Here is a 20,083-nt window from a genome sequence, read left to right on the forward strand (position 1 = left end):
GGTTAATCGAACTTAATTCTCAAACCCGTTTTATGACATTGTATTTCAATCACATGTCCCAAAATATTAACCCTTCTTCGAATATTCCAAATCGTGTCGACTTATCAAATACTTCTGATTCTACTGTGTTTTTCGATACATCCATGATAAAAGAAACTCGTGGAATCCCGGATCATTTACGCGTGCAGCAGATCCCTAAAATTTTTTCCAATAAATATCGAAACATCAACTGCGACAATATGTACTACACTGACGGATCACTTCTTGATGGGTCCACTGGCTTCGGTATCTTCAATAACAATTTAACCGTCTCCCATAAGCTCGATAATCCTGCTTCTGTTTACGTCGCAGAATTAGCTGCAATTCAGTACACCCTAGGGATTATCGAAAAAATGCCCACGGACCATTATTTCATCTTTACGGACAGTCTCAGTTCCATTGAGGCTCTCCGATCGATGAAAGATGTTGAGCACTCTCCGTATTTCCTGGGGAAAATACGGGAACATCTGAGTGCTTTATCCGAAAAATCTACTCAGATTACCTTAGCGTGGGTCCCTTCTCACTGCTCGATACCGGGTAATGAGAAAGCGGACTCTTTGGCTAAGGTGGGCGCAACAAACGGTGATATTTATGTAAGACCAATTGCCTTTAATGATTTTTTCGCATTTGTACGTCAGAATACGATCATCAGTTGGCAAAATTCTTGGACCAAGGGGGAACCCAAGGTATCGACGAACCCGTGGTTCAAGGGGTTGGATGTAGGTCGGGATTTCATTTGCGTGATGTCCCGGCTTATGTCCAATCACTATAGATTTGACGCGCATCTCCGTCGTGTTGGGCTCGGGGAGAGTGGTATCTGTGCCTGTGGTGAAGGTTATCACGACATAGAGCACGTTGTTTGGTCATGCCCTGTACACCGTGACGCCAGGTCTAGATTAATAGCTTCCCTGCAGGCCGAAGGTAGGCAGCCGGCTGTTCCTGTTCGTGATGTCTTGGCGAGCCGTGACCTATCCTACATGTCCCTTATATACACTTTCCTGAAATCCATCCACGCCCCAGTTTAGTCCTATCCCCTTCCGCCTACATCCAACCAAACGACAAGAACACGTTAAGACCCCGGATCCGGAAACAGCAATCAGACCCGCACGATACTCTCAAGGCCCGATGGAAACAACCCAATATGCCAGTCCGTAATATCTTGGCCCAGCAGCGGAACAAATTTAATATGCTGCTTACCTATGGCAATGAAAACCATCAAACAGCAAACCTGTGCTTTTAATGCAAAATATTCTAGCTTTAAGTTAGATTTAGTTTCAGCTCGTAGTCGGCAGCGAGGATAAAAAATTTGCTTTTAGTTATTAAGATACTTTAGAAAGTAAGCTACCAGATATAATTGGCGCCGTTAAACATTGAATTGTATTTGTGCCGTGTCAAATAAACTATAGATGAAGAAAAAAAAAATCAACTTTTTTTTTAAATCGGACAACCAGTGCCCGTAAATGAGTAAGCCATGGACGTTTGGTGATTTAACAGGTGCTCGGAAATTTTAGCGAAGTGTTGAAATGTGTGATATTTGTAAATGAGCCAGATTTTATCCGCGTCGTCTCGCAAAAAGGTCATTACTGCGAGAGCAAAAAAAAAGGTCATCACTTTCAATTCTGCCAGGAATTTTATCCAAAAATGAGTGACAGATTTTTGCCAGTTTTTTTATATTCGTTTTGCCAGATTTTATTCTAAACTTAGGGGTAACGCTGCTTTTGAGTGAGTTTTTGAGGATTATACTTTATGAGGAATCTAAAATGAACTAAGAAGAATCCATTTCATGGATTAGCAGATTGGTTTAAGAAGAAAATATGCGTTTTTTCCTGTTTTCAAGTGTGTTTACATGTTGAATGAGATGAATATACGGGCTGAGATGAATAATGGAGCAGTTCCCCTATAACGAAGAAAACCGTTTTAAAATTGTGATATTTTTTTGAAAACGGATATATGATCACCTTTGGCCTCAAACGGAAACGTGATTAAAATGAGGTCGACATCTTGTACCGTTTTTGAGTAATTAAGAAAAGCAACCCGCGTAAAAAACCGTGTAAAAAAGAACCTTACTGTACAGTAAAAAAAAATCTATCTTTTGAAAACTAAAAGGCATATAACCCCTTAAGGAAAGGGAACTTAGATGAATGTTCGGTCCACATGTGACGAAATCAGCCACGCGACGCCTCTGGATATGCAGATATGCTCCGAAACTGAGGAATATTATGGTTTTATGATTTTTTTATATAATCTACTTGTAATCTTTCAATGGTTTTGTTGATTTGCTTTTAAAATGGTCCTTCCAGAATAGATTGAGGCTGCTAGAAGCCACAATGAGAAAAACAAGGTCAAATATTTACCATCCAATATTTATTTTCGCAACCGGGATGATGCCCACAGATCGGAAAATGGCCTAGAAGCCATTTTGAATTTCAAGATGGCGGCTTCCGGTTTCTAGAAAACAACTTAGATGTCCAGAGACTGGATAACGACCACAGACACTGTTTTGGATTCTAAAAGGCAACTTCCGGTTTCTGGAAAACAAGAAAATGTAGCCAAATACCAGGTAATATGGGTATTTTGGGAATCGGGATGATGCTCTGAGACGATTAAATGACCCCAGATACCATTTCTGATTCCAAGATGTCAACTTCCGGTTTCTAGGAAACATCCCAAAATGGTCAAGTTCAACTCAATATGTGTATTTCTGGAATTGAAATGACGCCCTGAGACCGAAAATCGATTTCAGACGCTATTTTTAAATTCTAGATAGTGACTTCCGGTTCGTCTAGTGTCGTGTTCAAGTCTGTTGGCATCATTCCGATTCCAACAGTACTCATAAGAGATGGTATTTGATTTTGGATGTTTCCCAGGAACCGGAAGTCACCATCTTGAATTTAAAAATCACGTTTGGAGTTGATTTCTGGTGTACGCACATCATCCCGATCTCTGTGTTCCGGAAACCACCATTTTGGAATTCATGATGGCGTCTGGGATCGTTTTCAGGTCTTTTGGCATCATTTCGATTCCGGAATAACTCATATGGGGTGGAATTTGGCCAATTTTTACTGCTCACCCGAACCGGAAGTCACCATCTTTAACCTAAAAATAGCATCTGGAGTTGATTTTTGAATTCAGAGCCTCAATTCTATTCCGAAAATACCTATATAGGGTGGTATTCAACCATTTATGGTTGTTTTTCGGAAACCGAAAGTCTCTATTTTGGAAGTCTGGATATCTGTATATCTAACTAATGGTAGCAGTGGTCATAGGCTCCTACAGGAAAAAAAAAGTCTGGAGCGAAAGAAGAGCGGTTGTGACATCGCCTTCTCGCTGATTGTCAGCCACAGCAGCACCTTCTTGAGAAACCTGGTGTGTGGAATGAACTTTACATAGGAGCTCACTTCCTTCGTGGGGAAGTAAAATACGAGGTGCCCTGCTAGTGGTTGTCATAAAAGGTAAACCCATGCAAAACCGATAATTTGTCCTTTTTTTTACGCAGACGTTACAATGCCTAAACCCAGAAGGAATATTGGCCTTAAGTTTTTAAGATACGGAACTCTACCTCTACGAAACCACTACTTGTCGATTAAAACTCTCTACAAACAGTTGAGTAATTATTACTTTCGAAACTTTCCTAGGAATGTCGAGGGCAGGCTTAAAAGAACCTGGAAGTGTTTTGTGAATGAGTTAAAGAACAGCGAAAAGACAATGCCAGACAGCGACACTGCGTGGTTTGTCCAACAGAGCTGAATTTTCTTCCGCGGAAATTCTCCAGCGTGCTTGTAGACGAACGGTTAACGACGAACAAAATTCCTTCACATTGGAACATGTCCCTTCTTTCGGTTCTATAATTACTAACCTTTCCATCAACGATAGCGTGGTTACATTAGCCGCTTTGAGACTTAGATCTTCCCTCTCCGCTAGACCGGATGACATACGATTCATTTTCCTGAAAAAAAAAACGTCATTAGTAGTTAGACTACTCCAATGAGTCATCTATTCACTCAATCCATAAGATCTGGTAGGGAATCTCCGCTCTTTGCTCAATACCGATGTTCTTTCAGCATTTCGTGTTTGAACCGACTTTCTCCTTCTCGTCGTCAAGCAGTACGTCGCAGACGAACAAAAGGGCTTCATGCCTAAGTGATCAACGACCACAAAACTCCTGACGCTCACATCCTACATAATTGACAGTTTTGACGACCAATCGAAGACGGACGTTATTTTCACAGGACTTTCCGCTGCTTTTGACACTGAATCATCAAATCGTCACTGGTTCCAATCGTATCTGTTCGAACGGTGTTAAGTAGTGAATATCGATTGAGTCTCTTCGGCATCTTTCCCTGCTGACTCCGACATTCCGCAAGGTAGCCATCTAGGGTCATTGATATTCCTTGACCACCTTACCGACGACAATTTCTGGCTCCAAGGTCCTCGATTTTCATTCGCTGACGATCTTAAGCTGTCTACAAAACCTGAGGTGCTGTCTGATGCCGCAGTTCTCCAGGAGCATTTGTTAATCTTTACAAATTGGTGTGTAGACAACCGCATACAATTGAATGTGGACAAATGCGAAATCAGAACATTCTCTAGTAAGCTTAGTCCATTGACCTTTATTTACGACACAGTGTCAAAAATTTGGGAATACTACTTGATTCGAAGCAAACATTCAAACAACACAAAACATTCATCCCCAACAATGCTAGCAGGAACATGAGACTCAGCACGAAAACAAGTCATCGGCGTCTTCGACTTTGAAATCATCCGAGAGACATTGAAGACTCGTTTTTCTGACACTGCCTCATCCTTTTTTGTATATAGAAATCAGTTGGGCCACAAAAGTACGATGTATTTTTTACAAGTATATAAATATACGAATAACTAAAGAATATTCTGAAATGCATACATTGTTTTAGAAAATTACTCGTTAATCCAAAAAAAAATCTTCACCCATGGAAAATACTCAGTTTGCTTATATATAGTCAAATATAAATATTCAAAACGAGAATATTCAAATAAAATTTTAGGCGCTACAAATTTTTAGGTCGAAAGAAGCAAATATTTTTTCGTTATTCGTTTGTTTCACAACGATAAGCAGTGCTATTTTCACTATTGTGTTTAAAATTGTAATTCATTTGATTAGGTCAACTAATGATATGCTCGTTAGTTTTTTGATCAACTAAAATATAGTCGATACAATTCAAAGGGCGACTAAAGCGATGTTCGAAACACCTTATTTAGTTCTATAAAACTCTAAATTTCTCACTTCTATTTCAAATCAACAATAATACGACTCTCGGCTGAAAAAGAAAACAGCTCTTTGCCTATATTATCTGATGAAACTAACTCTAACGCAAGGATTCACCAAGTGAACACGGAAAGAACAGAAAATTAAGTCAAATATTCTCAAGTTAAATTACCTACCGTCGACCACCGCATGGTCAACCCTCCGCTGCGTTATCCTCTTCCTGCTGCTCGTAGATCTGAATATACGCCTCAGTCAGGGTGATCATTTGCGGCAGGATACTGGTTACATGAAGGTCCTGCATTTCGTACCATTGATTAGTGTTTTTCTGAAGAATATGACATCGATAGGTGCCGGACTTTGGTTCGCCGTCGTGTACGATGTTCGCCACCAGATTATACTTGGTGTGCTTGTGAAGCCTTTTGTTTTCCTCGGTTAGAATGTCACCGAAATCGATATTCCTACCATAATGAGAAAAATAACTGAAATCATTCGAAAAAAATATGTTGACAAAAGTTTTACTTGACAGGAAAGTTTACGATGGTTGGATTCTTTTCCAGAAAGAAGGTATTCTTCGTAAACCGCTTTATGTACAGAATGACGAACTTCGGCAGTCTTGTGATCTCAAACCGTTTTAAAAAATTTTCTTTGTACGTTTTGTACTCCTTTTCCGACACCGCATTGAACTTCGCCAGCAACTGATACAGATTGACTTGCGGAATGATGTTCTCCCTGAACTCGTCTATAAACAATGGTGTGGCAGGCAAATCGCATGTCAAATACAGGAAGGTCGACGTTTCTTCCTTCTCCTGGTATTCGTCCGTCGCCAACAGCAGTTGCTTCTGAACGTCATCCAACTCTGTCGGCGGAAGCTTTCGGGTATAAATCTTCATCTCACCCAAAAATGTCCGATTGATCACGGAGGAATTAGGCTGCCGATTTCCTCGTAGCTGTTTATGAAGACTGTGCAGAAACCACGAAAGGAACTCAATTGGATCACCCTGCTCGGTAATTTGAAACTTTTTACTGCTCCATAGTACAACCGCTTGAAGCATTTCATGAGGCGAAACATGCGATTTAAAGTTACGTGGATTCCAGAGCTTTCTCAACAATTCTCCAAAGCGCTGAACCAGCGTAAATGCCGTGTCCCCTGGGGGACGCTTGATGTTGGCATAGTTATTTTCAATGAGGAAGAAATCGCGAATAGGCTTCACATGGGATAATGATTGCAAAATAACGTTACAATAATCGTTCGCTTTGATGTTATTCATTCCGACTATACCAGGTGAATAAAGTGTACCGTCCACCGTTCTGGACATTTTCTGATCCTCTCTGTCCAGATTGCGGATATCTTTCAGCGTAAACACCGGTGTCAAAACATGTTTAATATCATCGAGTGAGGAATCGATAATCTCGTAGTTATCCGGTAAGCAGTAGAATTTCAATGTCGATAAATTTAAATACACATGATGCGATTCTGCAACCGAATGCGTGTAGGCATGTGTATTGGTTCCTCTACCTTGGAAATATTTTCCACATACTAGGCACGCGTAAACGTTTATTCTAGTCAACGAAACCGAACAGAGCTTTTCGAAGTCGAAATCCAGCAAGTGGCGATTGATGGTATCCAAGTAGGGACACTGCTTAGATCTATTCATCATATTTGCGGCCGGTAGAGCCACTTTGTGCTTTTGGTCCTGTTCTTCCTCGTTTTTTAGATCGGCCGTTTTTAACAGCTTGACGCGTTTGTCCGACACTAGATTATCTAAACGTAAACGAAATATTTTAGGTTAGAATAACCGAGCTTGGAATGAAAACGAAAACATACTAACCAGAATTTGATTTTCTCTTTTTTGATGCCGACATTGTTTTGATGTTGAAACGAATATCACCCTTTTTTATATAATTTTCAGCAGAATTCAAAAGAATACAAGTAAACTATTTTGCAGTCAACGGAGCTCATCAGTGTCGATTTTTCAATTTTGAAGCTTACAAACGTCAAACGCTGTACACGCTGGTGAAAATAACTCAAAAATTGAATTGTTCAACGCATATTCGAATAATAAGTGCAGTATGCAGTTCAAAAAGAAATTTATTTTCTCAATCTCAAATCTCATTTTCATCCAATGTAAAATTTAGGCACTGAATCAGGCAATGAAATTTCTTCTCAGTTCTAATGGGCAGTACGCAGCTAAAAAGAAATTATAAACCAAAAGTGAAAACAAAGTTCACTTGGTGTGAACACTGCTGTGAAGCAAAATGTCACTTGTTCTTGCGCGGAATAATGAGTACTAACATTATTCAGGTACTGGAAGAGTCAGGCAGTTAGTTGGTCGTCGAAAGAACATGCGGTCACTGACGTCCGGTATCGTTACCGTGAAGCATTCTCAGCTGTCAAAATTCCGTTTGGTAAAAAGGGCGAAATTTTGTAAACCATAACCACATTCAAAAAAGAGATTTGGAACATATGACAAGAAAAATATGACATATTATCACAAGAAAAAGGAAAATTTCACTTTGAACATCCAAAAATTGTACAAACCAAACCGTGGATCAACAATATATTAATAAGCACATTGGGCACCATAATTTGGCTAGAACACGTTCAGGACACACAGTGACCAAAGACAGACTTGCCAAATGGAATAAAATACCGTCATCTCACAATAGATCAACGATTCTGGTCGCAGTGAGGAAATCCATACAGGAAAAAACACTACTGAAGATCTGCATCATATACAGTCGCCGTTCGATAACTGCAACATGTTTACATTGCAGTTATAGAATGCCGTTCGATAACTGCAACACTTGACACATGCCAAAATTTAGAGGGGGTCCGTCACTACCATTTTTGTTTTCAATGATGTCGATATGTATTTTTTTTTAATGGAATAGTGGCAACAAATAGCAGAAAACTAAAATAGGCAAGCTTTTCGATATTTTTCGAGTCTGTGTTTTTTTAAATTTGCCGTTGTATAAAAGTGTTGGAAGCAACTGAAGCAGAACTGGGAACACCGTCACCGTTTCCTGTTTGCCCGCTGGGCTCTCCTATGACAGCAAGACTGTCACTGCGACAGATGCCCGGTTGGCAACATTCATGTCATCCGGTATAGACGACCATATTTTTTTACAAGCATCTAGGTAATAAACGTTGAATATTTTATTTCGTTAACTACGCGGTTAATAGTTATAAGAACGTATCGTTGAGTGTTAATTTCACTGTCCCTTGTGGGAACACAACACGACTCGGGTTTCGTGATTTCGTTTACGTTCGCGTCGAAAAATCGCAAAACAAATATCACGGTTTCCCACGCGGTTTTTAGCCCGTCACAAAAGTCATGACTACTCCAGGCTAGCAGGTTCCAGTGGAATCAATTATCCTGCAAGTCCTCCAACAACTGCAGCAACAGCAGGCGGTGACAAGTCAGCTTCTCGCCAACCAACGGGAGGCCCAGGAACAACATCGGATGCTTATGCAGCAGAATCGTGATGCTCTTCAGAATATTAGGTTGCAGATTCCAGAGAGTCCGGAGACCATCCTGGATTCGATCGGTGCAAATATAAAAGACTTCCGATATGACACGGAGGAAGGCGTTACGTTCGCGGCTTGGTTTTCACGATACGATGAGTTATTCGCGAAAGATGCTGCAAGGTTAGATGACGCAGCCAAAGTGAGGTTATTAGTCCGGAAGTTGGGAGTAGCTGAACACGAACGCTTCCTGAGTTTCATCATGCCTAAGACTCCTAAGGATTTTAACTTCCAGCAGGTCGTGAATAAGCTCAAGACTTTGTTTGGAGCAGCGGAATCAGTGATTAGTAAGCGCTACCGTTGCTTACAGACAACAAAGTCTCCAACAGAGGACTATTTGTCTTATGCTTGTCGTGTCAATAAGAACTGCGTAGAGTTTGAACTGTCAAAGCTCTCAGAGGACGAATTTAAGTCACTGGTATTCGTCTGCGGATTAAAAGGTGAATCCGATACTGATATCCGCACTCGTCTCCTTACTAAGATCGAGGACAGCATAGCTGTCACTCTCGAACAGTTGTCGACCGAATGTCAAAGGCTAATGAACCTCCGACATGATACAGCCATGATCGAGGGTGGTTCCAATTCGGTCAACGTTATCAGCGGAAAACATCAGAAATTCCGGAAGCAGACGAAACAGGAGAGTTTCCCGAAACATTCATCACCGGCAAATGAGAAGAAAAGGCCGTCTGAGCCGTGTTGGAATTGTGGGTTGATGCATTTCAGCCGTGATTGCACTTTCAAAAACCATCAGTGTGCCGAATGCAAGCGTTACGGCCACAAAGCAGGTTATTGTGGAAGTGCCAAGAAAACGTCCCGTCCGAATTTCAAGCGGATGTCTCAGCGTTTACCTGTAGATACTAAAACCGTCGAAGTATCAGTGGGTGTAGTTCAAGATAGACGAAAGTTCGTTTCTGTCATGTTAAATGGAGTGTCCGTTCGAATGCAGTTTGATACCGCTTCGGACATAAGTGTCGTATCTGTCCGTACATGGAAGCAGCTAGAAAGTCCGGAAGAGAAACCACCGTCGGTGGAAGCTAAAGCAGCCTCCGGTCACCCACTCAAGCTAGTTTCACAGTTCGACTGTCCAGTGAGTGTCAAGGGTGTAACGCATGTAGGTACGATTTTCGTCACGGAGAGGGACTTGCACATCCTAGGTCTGGATCTAATCGAAGCATTCCAGCTTGATTCGGTTCCAATGAGTGCATTCTGTAACGAAGTCTCCGTATCATCGCCGTTAGCGGATCGTCTCAAAGCGCAGTATCCGCAAGTTTTCAGCAGCGAGCTGGGTAAGTGTACTAAAACGGCAGTAAAGCTCTAACTCAAGCCAAACCAGCAGCCGGTGTTTCGACCCAAACGTCCAGTGGCGTATGCCATGTATGATACGGTGGATGATGAGCTTGATCGGCTGGAGCGTATAAATATCACCACGCCGGTAGAATATTCGGAGTGGGCGGCTTCAATAGTGGTAGTCCGAAAAGCGAACGGGAGCAAAAGAATTTGTGGGGATTACTCCACTGGTTTGAATGACGCCCTTCAACCAAATCAGTATCCCTTGCCCCTTCCACAGGACATCTTTGTAAAGCTCGGTAATTGCAAGATTTTCAGCATAATTGATATGTCCGAGTCCTATCTTCAGCTGGAAGTCGACGAGCCCACCAGTAAACTCCTGGCCATTAACACTCACCGGGGCATTTACAAGGTCAACCGTTTAGCACCCGGAGTGAAAGCTGCGCCAGGAGCATTCCAACAAGTTGTCGATGCAATGCTGGTCTGTAGCACACGAGTGGATACATCGACAACATCGTCGTCGGTGGGCGTACCGAAAAAGAGCATTGGGAGAACCTGAAGGCACTATTTGAACGTCTACGAGAGTTTGGATTTACCATACGTCTGGAGAAGTGCTCCTTTGAGGCTAGCCAAATTAAGTACCTGGGACACTTGCTGGATCAACATGGGGCTCGACCGGACCCAGGAAAGGTTGAAGCGATCAGACAAATGCCTGCACCTGCCGACAACTATTACGGCAAATTCGTGCCAAATATGCGTGCCCTACGATTCCCTTTGGACGAGTTGCTGAAGGCGGGCACGAAGTTCGAGTGGACGACGGAATGTCAGTCAGCTTTCGATAATTTTAAAGACATCCTGTCGTCGGAGCTGCTCCTAACGCACTACAACCCTGAGCTAGAAATAATTGTCGCTGCCGACGCATCGTCCATTGGTTTAGGAGCCACGATTAGTCATCGGTTTCCTGACGGTTCTGTGCGAGTTATCCAGCATGCATCTAGATCCCTAGCCCCAGCGGAACGAAACTATAGTCAACCTGATCGAGAGGGCCTGGCGATAATATTTGCGGTCACGAAATTTCATCGCATGGTCTTTGGGCGCAAGTTTCGGCTCCAAACCGACCATGCACCGTTACTTCGTATATTCGGCTCGAAAAAGGGTATTCCCGTGTACACCGCCAACAGATTGCAACGGTGGGCCCTGACGCTGCTTATGTATGATTTTACCATCGAATACGTGGCCACGGAGAAGTTCGGTCACGTGGATGTGTTATCTCGCCTTATCAACCAACACGTTCGATTGGATGAGGATTACGTCATCGCTTCTATATCGCTTTAGGATGATGTCAGGTTAGTTGCTTTCGATTCCTTCAACGTCCTTCCGCTAAATTTTAGAGAAGTTCAGCAAAGTACAGAGAACGATCCGGTTCTCAGTAAGGTGGTTCAGTACATTCACCAGGGCTGGCCATCCAAGCAGACCGTGGCATCCAATCCTGAGCTGCAGCAATTCTACAACCGACGGGAATCGCTCACTACTGTACAGGGATGCGCACTTTTCGGTGAGAGACTAGTTATTCCGTCTCGTCTACGAAAACGTTGTCTGGATCAGTTACATACTGGCCACCCGGGAATCGGAAGAATGAAGGCCATTGCTCGAAGCTACGTGTACTGGCCTGCGATTGATGCTGAAGTCGAAAAGGCCGTTAAGGCGTGCACACAGTGCGCGCTTGCTGCAAAGTCATCCCCTCGAGTCGCACCTGTACCTTGGCCAAAACCACAACGGCCATGGGAACGGGTCCATGTGGTCTACGCCGGACCGCTCGATGGAGACTATTTTTTATTGGTAGTGGACTCCTTCACCAAGTGGCCCGAAATAGTGCAAACAAGCCACATCACAACCACAGCAACCACCAAGATTCTGCGAAGCCTTTTCGCACGCATGGGGATGCCAGAGCTGCTAGTTTCCGATAATGGCACACAGTTCACCAGTGCCATGTTCGGAAAATTTTGTAGTATGAACGGCATTGAACACACCACTACGGCACCGTTTCACCCGCAGTCGAACGGGCAGGCGGAACGGTTTGTTGATACCTTCAAAAGAGGTATCAAGAAAATTCGAGAAGGGAAAGGTCCGATTCAGGAAGCATTGGACCTGTTTCTGTTGAAGTACCGAAGCAATCCAAATCCGGCAGTCTCGGGTGGAGTATCGCCATCAGAAGCATTGTTTGGACGTCGAATCCGAACCAACCTCGAACTGCTGCGGCCACCAACAGATCGTCAGCAAGCAGAACAAGAAGAAGACCAGCAGAAACCCCGAAGCTTCAACAAGAAAGATCCAGTGTATGTAAAGGTTTACAACCGGAACTCGTGGTCATGGGTTCCTGGCACCATTGTAGAACAAATTGGAGGAGTGATGTATGATGTGCGAACCGAAAAACGTCGTTTAGTACGGTCACACGTTAATCAGCTGAGAAAACGGTTACCGAGAGCTGAATCTTTTGAAGAAACGTCGGGTTCGCCATCCAATCCGCTCCCTTTGGATGTTTTGTTAAGCGCTTGGAACTCACCGAGCACATCTGTTTTACCATCATCGGCTACGTTTTCCCCTGTGTCTCCAGCATTGACGATTCCGTCAATATCACCACTACGATCATCGGTTCCTGCTAGTCCAGACAGTTCAGTTTGCCCTATGGATATGGGCGAGCCACAAACACCAGTCATTCGCAGCAATCAACAACCAAGCATCGCCAGCAATTCCCAAGTACAGCCACTGCGACGTTCTTCGCGCCTTAGAAGATCGCATCCGCGGTTCGATGTGTACTATCGCTATTGAGGGGGAGATGTTGGAAGCAACTGGAGCAGAACTGGGAACACCGTCACCGTTTCCTGTTTGCCCGCTGGGCTCTCCTATGACAGCAAGACTGTCACTGCGACAGATGCCCGGTTGGCAACATTAATGTCATCCGGTATAGACGACCATATTTTTTTACAAGCATCTACACGCTCACTCTGGGATACTCAGCGGCTGGGTTGAATTTTAATCCTTTTTTTTCAGTTGTTCGAAGACGTCGAAAAATGAGTAGAATTAAATTGATCATGGCGACAAATTTACTCAAAATTGGGTAACTGGTGCTTGCGTGTTGTTAATAACTTTTTTTGCAATAAAAAGCAAACAGCAAACCAAGCAAACCGTCTGAAAAACGGATGAAATAGAAATGTTTGAAATTAGTTGTTATCGGTAGGTAATTCATAATTTGAAATAATTGACTGCAACTAATGCCAATTTTTCTTTTTCACCAGGACTCGTTGGTTGGATATACGGCGAATAAATTCAAAGATCTCCCGTGTCCCGACGAACAAAGGTAAATTTCTTGAAATAAGCCTTTTTTTAAATAAAATTCATTCAAAATGCAAAGTATAATAATATCGAGTCAATAATGATAATTTTTCCGAAATTCCCTCATTGAAGCCTCAAGTACTCATTTTTGAGTCGAAACTGAGTAACTTTTACGCATCGCGCATCAGGTATAGTATGGGCAATATTTACTCAATTTTTATAACATTCGGTGGTACTCAAAAATGAGTAAAACAACTTCTACTCAATTTTGAATACATACGGTTTTAGCGAAACTGATTAGGTTTTGACTCAGTTTTGGGTTATCCAGAGTGAGCGTGTAGGTAATAAACGTTGAATATTTTATTTCGTTAACTACGCGGTTAATAGTTATAAGAACCTATCGTTGAGTGTTAATTTCACCACATACATAAGACATACGTAACACTGGCGTTTATTTCTGGTACACGTTGCCCCATAGTACTCCGTACCTCGCCCTGTCAAACTGCTCGATAAATAATGAACAAAATGAATTTTCTTTTTCTCGGCCTTATCGAGCCCCAAAGAAAATCCCATAAGGAACTGTCGAAAAGTTATTTACAAAATCAATGCAGCATTTTTCGAGTAGGAACGAGACAAATGCAGGGCTGCGCAGGAACACTGCCTTCAAAAACAACTCAAACAGAGGTTTTTTTTTACAGAGGTTGGTACTCTCGAGTAGTTCATTTTGTACCAACTTTTTTGGAAGATTTCTTCCTGAGTGTTACGTATGTCTTAAGTATGTGATTTCACTGTCCCTTGTGGAAACACAACAAAAAGTTTTTCAGAGTTTTGAGTTCGACCGTGATGAAATGTGTTCGAAATTGTGACCAAAGCCTTGAATCATCAGAAGCGCAAGTTTAATAATCGAAGTACGCTAGCATGATTATTAATAAAAGCTTAAGAAATTTATTATTTTACGAAAAACAAACCAAAATCTTTTGTAAAACGATAATTTGTTCGCGATGAATATTTTTTCGAGCAACGCGATACTTTTCAGTTATAACAATACTAATCGCAAAAAAATGTTTTTTTTTCCTTGGTTCAAATTAACAGTCAATGACAGCTCATTCTGGTTCATTTTGACACTCACACAGCTTCGTATCCGTTTCTCCCTCCCAGGTACGAACCCAGTGAAATAAAATCGCTTTTATTTACAAGTAATGTTTTTGTACCCGTAGTGGAATAAATCCATTTAACAGTGTATAATATATTAAATGAACTCCGCACCAGGGATACCAAATGTGCAGATTTGTCTGCAAAACGCAGATTTGTGGAGTCCGTGTGCAGATATTTATTGATTTGCGGATATTTGCAGTTTTTTAACGGTTTCTACAGATTTTTGTCAGAGTCTCCTTAGATTTGCGCAGATTTTCTTAATATGTGTGCAGATTTTTACAGACTTTTGCCTGCGCGAGCGAAATATTTTCGGATCACGGATAGACTTTTTTCAGATTTCGAGCACATTTTTCCGCTTTTTCGAGCAGTTGCAGACATTTTTCATAAACATCTGGCATCTCTGCTCCACACCGCACCTTCTTTTTAGCTTACTACCGAATCCTGGCGGTTGATTTGTTTACGTCGTTTCAGTCTGCAGACTGCAGCTGAACTCCAACTCAGAGTTAAGTCTGCTCATCGTGTTTGTATCTACGAGCTATTAAGGTCGTGCTGTGACTATTGTTTATATTGAAGAATTCTAAAACATTACTTTGAATAAGATATTTCTTGGTACGTTGAGCGAACCAACATGGAGAGAAGCGCTGCTGACTCCCCTTTAAAGACACTGCTTGCCAGCCCATCGCCACGGATGTCTACTTCTAGCAACACATCGCAGCTTTCCAAGGTAAAATATTGAAGTATGACAAATGCCAGATTCTAATTTGCGTTGATTTCAGATTCCTCCACAATGCAGTATGGTAATGCAAGTTCCAATGCCCTCGGGACCACAAGAAGCCATTAATTCAGTACAAGTGAGGTAAGACACGACAAATATGTGGTTAGCATTGCGTAGCGAAAAAACTTCTTTTTTTAGAAACTGTGTAGCGACTGTCAGCCTCGGATGTGAACTAAACTTACAGACGATCAACTTCCGAACCCGAAACTCTGAATATAATCCTTCCCGCTTTCATGGTGTTGTGATGAGGATACGAGATCCTCGCTGTACTGCACTGGTGTTCCGCTCGGGAAAAATCGTCTGCACCGGTGCTCGTAACGAGCATGATGCCAACCTTGCCGCTCGGAAGTTCGCCCGTATCATCCAGAAGATCGGCTACAGTGTGCGGTTTCTGGATTTCAAAGTTCAAAACTTGGTTGCCACAGTAGACCTACGATTTCCAATTCGGCTGGAAAACCTAAATCAAGTCCACGGACAGTTCAGTTCTTACGAACCTGAGCTCTTTCCGGGGCTTATCTATCGAATGGTAAAGCCACGCGTAGTGCTGTTGATATTCGTTAATGGTAAAATAGTTTTCACCGGGGCCAAATCCGAGCGGGAAATCACCGATAGTTTAGAGAATATTTATCCCATATTGCAGAGCTTTCGGAAAAATTAGTTACGTTTATTTATCAAGCATATATGTTGCAATTTCTGCACCATCGAAACAAGAAGAAGCTGTTTCGGGTGTTGAAACATACTTCATAATCGGTTTATTTTAAGGAAAAACTGTCGCATTAACGATGTAAGTCATTCATCTGCAGTCGATATTATCTATGTTGTGCTTTTTGTTTCAATAGATTATAAGAAAAATTGTAACTGAAATCGTTCGGACTAATTTATTTCAGACAAATATTTCCCTGATTTCATATTTATATTTTAAACAATTTTCAAATAGTATAATGATTAAACCTAACATTACTCACAGTTTCGATTCTGGTTGACTGGGATTAAACTTGGGCTGTTTAGAATTGTGCCACAGGTTTACCGGAACAACGTTAATCGTCGGTTACCAGGTAATCGGCCTTCACTGGTTAGAGCTGTTTGGATATCCTTTACATCGGGAATGCCCTTAATTTCACCGCGGGCTGCCAGAGCTGGCGGTGATGAGAGAAACCGTCTGGCTACGTTCTGAATATCTTCCGCGGTAATTTTCTCTGTTCAAGAAGAGAAAAAATATGTAAGAGTAAGTGAATAATGTTATGAACTAGATTCGCTTACCTATTTCTTTAATGAAATGTTCTGGACGTCTTCGCTCTCCAGTTGCTAACACTTGCCGACCTATGTCTTCGAATACAACCGGACGTGCTTCCAGATTCATCAACAGCATAGATTGGAGCTGTGTTTTGGCTCGACGTAATTCCTGTTCTCCAGGGCGACATTGCATTGTGAACAACTCTTTAGTGATAACTTCAACAAGATTTTTAACGTGCGTTGGGGGAGCGGTGGCATGAATGCAGAACAAACCATTATCGCCGTAGGAGTGATTGTAAGCCGTTGCACTGTACATCCAGTGATATCGATTAAGAACATTTGTGTATAGCCGAGTGTACATTCCCTTCCCCGGGCCACCAGCAGAGAAAGATCCTCCGCCACCCATCATAATATTCAACACGCAAGCTGCGATAAAATCTTTATCCTGATGGGAACACCCCTGTAACCCAATTACTACATGAGCAAGTTCCGGTAGCCCAACTGCAGCGTAAACCGGGATGGCACATTCTTCCAGCTTCGAACCACCGGTATATTGCGCTACGGAAGTATCCACACCGGCCGGATGCTTAGCCGTAATATCTTCTTTTTCCCAAGTTGCGGCTTTATCAACAAAAAATTTTTCAGCCAGTTGAACCAACTCATCGTGCGGCACACCAACACCCGCCAGCACCATTCGATCTGGGGAATGATGATGCCTCAGATAGGCTAGCAGCATATTCCGATCGATGTTGTCGGCATTCGCTGCTGGGCACAACTTTGGCAGCCCAAGGGTATTGTCGCGGAAGGCAGCAGCGTGAATCATATCCATTAGAATAGGCTCTTGTTCGGGGCGCATACCCAAGGTTTCCAACTCAAATTTGACCGTCTGTCGGGCAAGATCCACTTCGCTGGAGGCAAGCCTGAAATGAGTATGGTTTACCGACATTAAAATAATTTAAAATTGCTGATAAAAAACATACCTCGGTCGCAGCACTACATCAGCCAATATCCGGGTGACCGATTCTAACCCACGACTGTCCGCGCTAGCCGCATATATGAATGTGTCCCGAGAGCTTTGGCAATCACAAATTCCACCGTGTTTTTCCAGTTCCTTGAAAATGATGTCCTTTTCTGCGAACGACTCCGTGGACTGGAAAGCGAGCTTCTCTAGAAAATGTGAAACTCCACTGGGATAGGCCAGCTCATAGCGAGGTCCCGAGTCAATTACAACACCAACAGTACAAAACTGACCGAAACGATTTTCTGACGCAACCCTTAGCCCATTCGGAAGCCGGGTCACCTGTGTGACATTGCTTTGATCGTCCGGCTGTGCGTACTGAACTGGGGCCAAATCTGGAATTGGTTCTGACAACGGTGGCAGTGGCGTTACGATTTCCTTTGAAGGAACGTTAAATGTCGGACTGTCCCCGCTTGGAGTTGTAGAACTGACGTAAGGTCGCCAAAGGTTGTAACTGTAAGAAACATTTCCTAGGTTAAAATAATGATGCACTCATACTAGAGGTAAACAGATACCATTTACTCAAAACCAGCTTTTTGGCTATGTTCTTGGTATTGAATGGCAGAGACATTGTCTGTACTACGTTCTGAATTAAGCAGTTGCTAGTTATTTTGATATTTTAATTAAAATTTTCCAATCACGAAAAAACTTGCTTCAAAGTCGACACATTCGTTTACGGCACGGCAGATGGAATTTGACAAGTCGCTTTCATTATAAACAGAGCTGCCAGATTTCACTTATTTCTCTAATATTTTTGGTCCATTCACAAATGATGTCACACTTTTTGGGCACGAATCTCACCTTGTTATGTTTTTACTCTGGTTCTCTTGTCTTACGCATTTATTCATATCCTTATCCGGAATTTGTTAATCCAGGATTCGCCAGAACGCATTGCCTGTCGCACCATGGGAGACCCCAACCCGCTCGATCCAGTCCCGCAGTTTATACTTCGACGAAATTATGTTTCCCGCCATCAGAGTCGTTCTGGCGCTGCGCTCGAGTTTGAGGAAGGGGCCTCCCAACTTTTATCCTCAGGCAAGTTTACGATTCTTTGCAACTCTTCCATTCCTGATCAGCTTCCGTGTTCCAGTTTACCACCTGCCGACTTCTCACCCGACACTGCACCTACTAGCGGAACACTGGGATGCACTAGCTCACGTACTATGGAAGTCTCCGACCCCCCCGCCGTAGCCTTTCCTGCCTGCGTTCATCAGTCATCCCGGTCCTACGGGCGGTAGCGGGGAACGAGACTTCCAAAACGCTACTCACGGCAAGTACAATTTCGTAACTTCAGTTCCCTCCGCTGATCCGTCCTGCACTTCCAGTCTTCGGCAACTTGACGTCCCGCCGCCAGTGTTCGCAGAATGTAGCCTTGCGGCTAATAACCATTCCTCTGGACTTCGGATTTACTACCAAAATGTTCGTGGACTTCGTACCAAAATTGACGACTTTTTCTTGACGGCTACTGTATGTGACCATGACATTATTGTATTAACCGAGACCTGGCTCGACGATCGTATTGACTCCGCACAACTTTTTGGCAGTTTATTCACTGTCTATCGCTGCGACCGTAATCGTCATAACAGCTGCAAGTCGCGTGGTGGTGGTGTACTGATAGCTGTATCTAAACGCCTTAATAGCTGTGTTGACCCGGCTCCAATAAGTGACACCATTAACAACTCTGGATTAGAATCTCCATGCCAACTCGCAGCATTAGTTTGGGAGTAGTCTATCTTCCTCCCGATCGTAGATCCGATATGACCGCTGTCGAAAACCATATCAACTCTATCAGCTCCGTTATCTCTCGCTTAGACCAAAATGATCTATCGTTTCTATTTGGAGACTACAATCAGCCGGGCGTAATTTAGAAACGTGGGAGCGATGGCATTCCTTAAATTTGTTCCGCTTTGCTAGACGGGTTTAGTTTAAACAACCTGACCCAAGTGAACCACGCTACTAACGACTACGATCGTTTACTATATCTGGTGCTAGTGAATGACGCCACTTCATGTGAACTCACTGAAGCGAGTGAGTCCTTATTGCCGCTTGATACGAATCACCCTGCATTAGATATTACGATAGATGTAACTGCACCCGTACAATTTGAGGACATTGGTGACGTTCCATGTCTTGATTTTTGTAGAGCTGATTTTGAGTCGTTAAGTATTGCTTTCTCTCACATCAATTGGCAATTCATTCGTTGTTTTGCTTTCGTCTTGATTAGACGCAAATCTTTTATCTCCGTTTGATTCGCAAAATAACAATACACGAGTTATCGTACGGGTGTTTTTTTTCGATTAGTTCTTGTGTGCGATAACAATAACCTGCAGTATATCGGCAGAAACATCTTCTGCACACGGGTGGGGGCAGGCTACCCCGCCAGTGATCTGATACGCAGCTGATATATCAGCAAGAATAATTCTCCCGCACCGCTGTTACCCCGCTAGCAGCACGGACCATCATACGATCGAG

The 20,083-nt window shown here is 42.8% G+C and overlaps 4 protein-coding genes across 4 annotated transcripts; 2 read left to right on the top strand and 2 right to left on the bottom strand.

Moving 5' to 3' along the window:
- Positions 1-5,330: 5,330 nt before the first annotated feature.
- LOC129728020 (U4/U6.U5 tri-snRNP-associated protein 2) lies at positions 5,331-7,283 on the bottom strand. Its single transcript, XM_055686379.1, has 3 exons — positions 7,114-7,283; positions 5,804-7,046; positions 5,331-5,742 (listed from the first exon to the last, which is right to left on the bottom strand). The coding sequence occupies exons 1-3, from the start codon at positions 7,145-7,147 to the stop codon at positions 5,478-5,480; spliced, it is 1,542 nt and encodes a 513-aa protein (XP_055542354.1). The 5' UTR covers positions 7,148-7,283; the 3' UTR covers positions 5,331-5,477.
- A 344-nt stretch (positions 7,284-7,627) lies between these two features.
- LOC129728305 (uncharacterized protein K02A2.6-like) lies at positions 7,628-12,926 on the top strand. Its single transcript, XM_055686739.1, has 6 exons — positions 7,628-7,690; positions 8,686-10,096; positions 10,172-10,530; positions 10,587-11,387; positions 11,433-11,443; positions 11,489-12,926. Exons 1-6 carry the CDS (start codon positions 7,628-7,630, stop codon positions 12,924-12,926), a joined length of 4,083 nt encoding a protein of 1,360 aa, XP_055542714.1.
- Positions 12,927-15,018: 2,092 nt separating this feature from the next.
- On the top strand, positions 15,019-16,286 carry LOC129731613 (TBP-related factor). The gene is made up of 3 exons (XM_055691733.1): positions 15,019-15,309; positions 15,362-15,441; positions 15,499-16,286. Exons 1-3 carry the CDS (start codon positions 15,214-15,216, stop codon positions 16,016-16,018), a joined length of 696 nt encoding a protein of 231 aa, XP_055547708.1. The 5' UTR covers positions 15,019-15,213; the 3' UTR covers positions 16,019-16,286.
- Positions 16,213-18,312, bottom strand: LOC129731612 (mitochondrial-processing peptidase subunit alpha). Its single transcript, XM_055691731.1, has 4 exons — positions 18,127-18,312; positions 17,574-18,065; positions 16,621-17,513; positions 16,213-16,556 (listed from the first exon to the last, which is right to left on the bottom strand). Exons 1-4 carry the CDS (start codon positions 18,180-18,182, stop codon positions 16,384-16,386), a joined length of 1,614 nt encoding a protein of 537 aa, XP_055547706.1. The 5' UTR covers positions 18,183-18,312; the 3' UTR covers positions 16,213-16,383.
- Between the last annotated feature and the right edge of the window lie 1,771 nt (positions 18,313-20,083).

Source organism: Wyeomyia smithii, chromosome 3, assembly GCF_029784165.1.
Source record: "Wyeomyia smithii strain HCP4-BCI-WySm-NY-G18 chromosome 3, ASM2978416v1, whole genome shotgun sequence".
Classification (NCBI taxonomy): Eukaryota; Metazoa; Arthropoda; class Insecta; order Diptera; family Culicidae; genus Wyeomyia; species Wyeomyia smithii.

Bases quoted from the DNA above. Each gene is read 5' to 3' on its own strand.
- LOC129731612 (XM_055691731.1), bottom strand. From the start codon at position 18,182: ATGTCTCTGCCATTCAATACCAAGAACATAGCCAAAAAGCTGGTTTTG. The intron at 17,514-17,573 runs GTATGTTTTTTA...TACTCATTTCAG, and splicing joins GATGTAGTGCTGCGACCGAG to GCTTGCCTCCAGCGAAGTGG. The intron at 16,557-16,620 runs GTAAGCGAATCT...CTTCTTGAACAG, and splicing joins ACATTTCATTAAAGAAATAG to AGAAAATTACCGCGGAAGAT.
- LOC129731613 (XM_055691733.1), top strand. From the start codon at position 15,214: ATGGAGAGAAGCGCTGCTGACTCCCCTTTAAAGACACTGCTTGCCAGC. The intron at 15,310-15,361 runs GTAAAATATTGA...CGTTGATTTCAG, and splicing joins ACACATCGCAGCTTTCCAAG to ATTCCTCCACAATGCAGTAT. The intron at 15,442-15,498 runs GTAAGACACGAC...TTCTTTTTTTAG, and splicing joins ATTAATTCAGTACAAGTGAG to AAACTGTGTAGCGACTGTCA.
- LOC129728020 (XM_055686379.1), bottom strand. From the start codon at position 7,147: ATGTCGGCATCAAAAAAGAGAAAATCAAATTCTG. The intron at 7,047-7,113 runs GTTAGTATGTTT...GTTTACGTTTAG, and splicing joins AAAGAGAAAATCAAATTCTG to ATAATCTAGTGTCGGACAAA. The intron at 5,743-5,803 runs GTAAAACTTTTG...TCATTATGGTAG, and splicing joins ATCGTAAACTTTCCTGTCAA to GAATATCGATTTCGGTGACA.
- LOC129728305 (XM_055686739.1), top strand. From the start codon at position 7,628: ATGCGGTCACTGACGTCCGGTATCGTTACCGTGAAGCATTCTCAGCTG. The intron at 7,691-8,685 runs GTAAAAAGGGCG...CAACAACTGCAG, and splicing joins AGCTGTCAAAATTCCGTTTG to CAACAGCAGGCGGTGACAAG. The intron at 10,097-10,171 runs GTAAGTGTACTA...CCAAACGTCCAG, and splicing joins AGTTTTCAGCAGCGAGCTGG to TGGCGTATGCCATGTATGAT.